The sequence below is a fragment of the Carassius auratus genome, unplaced genomic scaffold (genome assembly GCF_003368295.1).
Source record: "Carassius auratus strain Wakin unplaced genomic scaffold, ASM336829v1 scaf_tig00031891, whole genome shotgun sequence".
Lineage (NCBI taxonomy): Eukaryota > Metazoa > Chordata > Actinopteri > Cypriniformes > Cyprinidae > Carassius > Carassius auratus.
The window spans coordinates 270,557-276,715 of record NW_020525955.1 but is presented as its reverse complement, the minus strand read 5'-3'; the positions used below and the strand labels follow the sequence as shown (position 1 = coordinate 276,715).

At 36.6% G+C, this 6,159-nt stretch overlaps 1 protein-coding gene across 1 annotated transcript; it reads right to left on the bottom strand.

Annotated features, from left to right (window-relative positions):
• Positions 1–2,909: 2,909 nt before the first annotated feature.
• On the bottom strand, positions 2,910–6,159 carry LOC113080629 (uncharacterized). The gene is made up of 5 exons (XM_026252791.1): positions 5,998–6,159; positions 4,316–4,651; positions 3,736–4,161; positions 3,315–3,374; positions 2,910–3,009 (listed from the first exon to the last, which is right to left on the bottom strand). The coding sequence occupies exons 1-5, from the start codon at positions 6,083–6,085 to the stop codon at positions 2,981–2,983; spliced, it is 939 nt and encodes a 312-aa protein (XP_026108576.1). The 5' UTR covers positions 6,086–6,159; the 3' UTR covers positions 2,910–2,980.

The following is a 6,159-nucleotide window of genomic DNA, read 5'->3' as shown; positions in this document are numbered from 1 at the left end:
CCAGGTCGATACCATCAAAATATGTATGGTTTATCTTCTGCACCCAATGGTCTAAAACAGGGCTATTCAACTGGCGGCTGGCGGGCCGAATGCGGCTCACCAATCATCTTCATCTGGCCCATGAGAAAAGTACGTGCAGATTGCAGCTTTGAAACGTTTGCACTAGTAAAGTTAGTTTGTCCACAAGGTGTCAACACTGGCCCGGGCCAGCCGGAAAAGAAAAGGAAGTGACGCAACAGTGCCAAATCTGCGCTATTCCCTGCGGAATTGGGCTATACTTTAACAATGTTGCCAAGGGTTGTTTTCATGTTCGCAGGTTGATGCGACTCCAATAAGATGATATATCCCCTGGAATGCGAAGGGGAACCTAGCCAAAAAAATTTGATTTTTAACTGGGGACATCCTCGAAAAGCGATTGGTCTAGTTTTGGGCTTGTTTTGAGTAGAGTAAGGCTGGTTTTGTGAAAACCTGGCAACAACTAACTTACAATCTACCGAGAATGCAACATCAATAGATGGCGGCATTGGCAAGAGCTTGTGTGAGGGAGTTATGAGATATCCATAAGTCTAGTTTAAAACGAGTATAAATACAGTGTTATCGTTCATAACGCAGAAATAGCGCAGACTGGACGAATATTGGTGATAATCAAATGCAGTTTAGTTTGAAAGTCTGGCGTTCATCTGAATGTATGCTGGCTAGTGATGTGTCGTTCATGAATGGTCTTTTTGAAAGAATATTTTAGGTGAATGAATCGTTCTCGTTCACGAAATCCACTGACTCATATTTCTCGTTAACTGAAATTCCTCCCTCCACAGCAGCGCATGCGAAGCTCGGTGAACCGGGTATCTTTGAACTGTTTCATCCTGTCAAAGAGTTACTGAACCTCGAGCCAATAGCCTTAGATTATGACATGTGACGGAGCATGTGATTTTTTGAATGTAGTGAACGAATACACCCTTCACTGAACGAGTTTCATACTGAACGAGTCTGAACGAGACCTAGAGATCTTATCGTTCATGAACGAAATGACTGAACTGGTACACATGTCGTTCGCGAACGAGTTGCATGAACTGACACGTGTCGTTCGTGAATGAAACAACTGAACTGGTACCCATGTCGTTCGTGAACGAGTTGAATGGTTTCGTACATCTCGTTCGTGAATGAAATGACTGAACTGGTATGTCATTCACGAACGAGTTGAATGAACGGATGCATGTCATTCGTGAGCAAAATGAATGAGAGTAAACCGGGTCAGTTGGCCATTTAGCATGTCAATCTTGCAAAATGCAAACCGCAGTTATAGGTACTGTGCACATACACTTGTTTACATATTTAGCATACAGAACATAATTCCACTTTTAATCTCTGATTTATAGGCTAATATATGAACTGTCTGACAAAACAATTAAAATGCAAGAAAACCTTGTGCTTTGTTCATCTGAGCAACTTAAATATATATTGAATGCGATTATAATGCACACATTTTAATAAAATCAAATCAGTTTTTGTAACAAGTGAATACGTTCCTTGACTTAAGACATAACACATGACACTCTTTTTCGCCACCTGCTGGCATATTTTGTGTAAAACATAGAAATGGTCACTGAACAAATCAGTGAAGCAATCTGAACGAATCATTTTGGTGAATGAACTGCAAATGAACAAATCTCTTGAAAGAATCATAATTTCCACCACTAATGCTGGCTAGCCGCGCGTGCCAGTAGTACTTCAAGCTACAAAAACACACACAATTATGTCAAAATACACAGTTTTGGCAAATGATTTTTTAAACATGGCCTTAAATGAGTTATAAAGTCCAAAATAATCGTAAAGAGCTGGGACAAAAACCTTATATGTGTCAGAAATCACTCAAGCACATCAGATTTGAAAAAGACAGCATTGCTTTTAAAGTGAAACTTGCTGAAGTCCATCATTAATGGAAATCACGGAAACAAAGAGAAATCACTCGACTCTTCTAGTCGCTGATTAACTTTTGTTGCTTGAATAAAGATTAATCTATATAGTTTATGCGTATACAATTTATAGTGTATGTGAAGATTGTTTTACATTAAATTAAAAGTTGTTATATTTTTCAGAGCCTAGATAAATGTTAAAAAATAGCACTTAATAATTATACTATAATGTTGAATGGCTATAATTAATGGCTACAATTGAGAGGAAGATGCGTTTAATAGAGACATCATCAGCAGTATTATCAAAAAAAAAAAAATGTTATTAATGAGACTTTGTAAAGAGATGTCATTAAATATTTAAAATATACTATCTTTATGTTGTTTATACATTCATTTGGAGGTTCAGTGTGAAATGATGACAATATATTAGTAATCAATTAGTCATGATTATTTACAGAAAATGTGTGATTTGTACGCATTTCATTTTAATCCATTATTTTATAGGACCCCCCACCCCCCACCCCCCCACATAAAGAGATTGGGATGGCCCCCTTGGCCCCCATCAGATTTTCAATACGATAATCCGGCCCTCAAATGAAAGTGATTGAATAGCCCTGGTCTAAAAGAAGGGACAGGGCATTGCTGACATTCAGTAAGGGAAAAATAATATTACTTGTCACAAAGTTTATCAACACTATCAAAACGCTGTCTAACACTAGTGCAGAGATCTGTAGAAAAAGTAAATTAGGGTACAGAATAAATGAAATATGCAAACACTGGCCATTAAGAAGTCAATGGCTAGGTCATTCAGTATAGTAGTTAAATTTTCACAAATCATGCTATAAACATTCATGAGAGCACTAGACAAAGTTATCAGCTATATAATGGTTATAAATAAAAACAATAACAGCAATATGTATGGTTGCATGAATAATAAACAACTGATGAAATTGAAAAATGAACCCCATAAATATAGTAAAGTATTACCAAACTTTGATGCAATAATAGGTAATATAGGTAGTATAGGTCTACCAGATTATTTAATGAGGGATGCAGGATGGTCTTTTTTAACAGGTAAATGTTCTACACCATTCTCCTGAAAGAAAACAGATTGAACATAAATTAACAGGATTGATGTTTCAGTCATAATGACAAAATACTCAGAGATTAAAATACCCACAACCTTTCAGGAAGAATTTGGCTGTTTCTATTTAAATGGCACGCAAAAACAAAACTGCATCATGTGACTTTCTGCAAATTATTTGAAACAATATTTCTAACTTGCAGTTAAAAATCCACATTCACATTCAAAAGGCATCACTATTTTAAATTCACTTATACTGGTGAATGAAACTACATCACACATACAAATACAGAAAGCACAAATCCAGCAATTCTCACCTGTAATGGCCAGAAGAACACATGCTGCTGCTGCTACAGCAAATAAACACACAATCCAATCTGTAATTAAAAAAGGAAGTCAGTGTTACTACAGCTCAATGAAATTAAATTTTACTGAGATTTTCGTTACATGTCATGCACTTCTCAAACTTTATCAGTTGTATGCTTTTGAGTGAACTAATAAATGGGTCCATCTGGTGCTCAATGAAACACTGACTAATTTTACGCATTGTTCATGTTAGTAACTTTCAACCTGTGAGCTATACACATTTGTTGAGACAAATGAGTTTAATTTGATGAGCATGCAACAGTGATGGAGTTGATCTCAAATGTGTTTTAATACTGAGAGCTCTTTTTTTTTTTCAGACAGGCCACAATGAAACAAAAAGCATTAAACCTGCTCAAGGATAAATGAACTTACAGACTGAAATAAACTCGTCAGTGATGGGAGCACTGAAGCCCTTTTCATCGACAAAGCTGATAATGTGGTGCCGGTGGATGCTGCTGCCGTTGGTGATGATCTCAAGATAATAATCTCCAGAGTCTGTGGTTCTGGTGTTTGTGATGGTCAGAGATCCAGTCTGATGATCCAGCTTCAGTCTGTCTCTGAATCTCTCATCAGCATCTTCACATTGATCATCTATACAGATCCTACTGTGATCGCCGTTCATTTTTGCTATGAAAGTGTCATTGAAGTACCACGTCATCAAAGCGTCTGGGTTTTTCATCACACCAGAGTCTAAAGTAAAAGATCCTCCCGCTTTGTCTGTCTTTGCACCAGGAACTTCTGAAACACAAATAAACATCTGCTGCAGGATATTATAGTAGGTTAGTCTGTGTAAATATTAAATTAATTTAAACAGATGGTAAAAGTAGGTCATATTGGAAGGGTCAACAAATGTCTGGATCGCAAATGCACTAGTAAAGGGAATAAACTGAAACCCACTGATGTAGTAATAAACACATTAATCATGTCTTTAAACATTTATTAAATGACTTACCATTGACAGTGATACTAAAGATCTTTTTACTGATGCTGTTGCTGCTGATGATCTGTAGTTGATAAAGTCCAGAGTCAGTGTTTGTGATGTTTGTGATGGTCAGAGATCCAGTCTGATGATCCAGCTTCAGTCTGTCTCTGAATCTCTCAGTACCTTCATTACACTCAACATCTGTACAGGTCTTACTGAGAGAGTCACTGATTTGAGCGATACGAGTGTCATTAAAAAACCATTTAATCTTTTCATGTTGATTTGTTTTAACATCAGTGTACAGAGAGACTGAATCTCCCTCCATCACAATCACTAACTCTAGATCTGTATCAAAACCAGACACACCTGAGGAAGAAATGTAACAGTTAATCATAATTCACTTCTAAGAACATAGGATATATACAACAAACAGTACATTCTGTTTTTCTGTAAATTACTAAATTTAATTAGTTGGCAATCAGCTAATTCTCAATTTTGAGAAATGACATCCCAGATAAAGTCATAATGTATCAGTTCAATGACTGAACACACTATTCTTAATGCATTGCAAAACAGACAACATTTTACAATTACTTTTTTTTACATTGTTGTAGTGCTTTGGGTGTGAGAAAAGCGCATTATAAATAAAATATATTATTATTATTATTATTAATATGACTACAACATTTAATTTTGTTACACCGAATTCTTTGACCATTGTATTCTGTGACCTTAGTAGGTTTCGTTGTCACTGTTTGGCTTGAACTCGATCACACAGGTGGGTATGCAAACAGCATAACTTCAAACATAGGTGAGATCTGACTGTGACTTCAGGTTCATAAAATGTTCACATGTGAACACTCTTGGCAACCATGCACATTATAGCATGTCAAGTGAAAGTCGTGACATTTGTCAAGTATGGTAACCCATACTCAGAATTGGTGCTCTGCATTTAACCCATCCCAGCAGTGAGAAGTGAACACACAACCGGAGCAGTGGGCAGCTATAGATCCAGCGTCCGGAGAGCAACTGGGGTTCAGTGCCTTACTCAAGGACACTTCAGTCATGAATATTGAGGATGGAGGAGAGCACTGTTCATTCACCCCCCACCTACAACTCCTGCCAGCACTGAGACTCGAACCTGCAACCTTTGGGTTACAAGTACAACTCTCTAACCATTAGGCCAAAGCTTGCAGTATAAAACTACTAAACAAGTAGTTTATTGGACTATACTTCAAAGTTTACAAAGTATTGAATTAGTAAACTGTCACCATACATATAAGTTCACTTTTAGTATAATTGCAGTACAAACTACAAACACAAAGGTAAACTAGTAGTGTACTCAAAGTTCGCTACTGTTATACTTAAAGGATACTTAAAAGTATCATTTTATATACTAGAAAGTGGGCCAATTTAGTCCCAAGGAGTATTGAAAAAGTACACTTACAAGTATACTACTAGAACACTGATATTTGTATAGGCCTACTTGGTACATGAAGTATACTTAAAAATATACTTGAACTTTACTTAAGTATATTTTGTAAAATAAACTTGAAGTATAATATTTTTTCGTAGGCTGCACAGCCCAAGCCGTCTTCATAATAATACTACAAAAAACAAACAAACAAAAAACGGTTAGCCTATAACGTTATGAAAGCTAGTGCAGAATACTGCTCATATTAGCCATTCGTTCACCAGAAACAATGTCTTACCATGCTGTAAAACCCACACTGGGACGAAAATGAAGAGGTTCATCATTTCTCTGAAAAACGAGTACAGATTCTGTGGGAACAAAAGCATTTTCTGTCATTAGCCCTATTCGGACAGGACCGTTTTCTAAACGACGTTTGAGATTGGTTTCTTATCACCTGACA

Bases quoted from the DNA above. Each gene is read 5' to 3' on its own strand.
- LOC113080629 (XM_026252791.1), bottom strand. From the start codon at position 6,085: ATGCTTTTGTTCCCACAGAATCTGTACTCGTTTTTCAGAGAAATGATG. The intron at 4,162-4,315 runs GTAAGTCATTTA...TTAAATTAATTT, and splicing joins CTTTAGTATCACTGTCAATG to AATATTTACACAGACTAACC. The intron at 3,375-3,735 runs GTAAGTTCATTT...TTTTAATTACAG, and splicing joins TGACGAGTTTATTTCAGTCT to ATTGGATTGTGTGTTTATTT.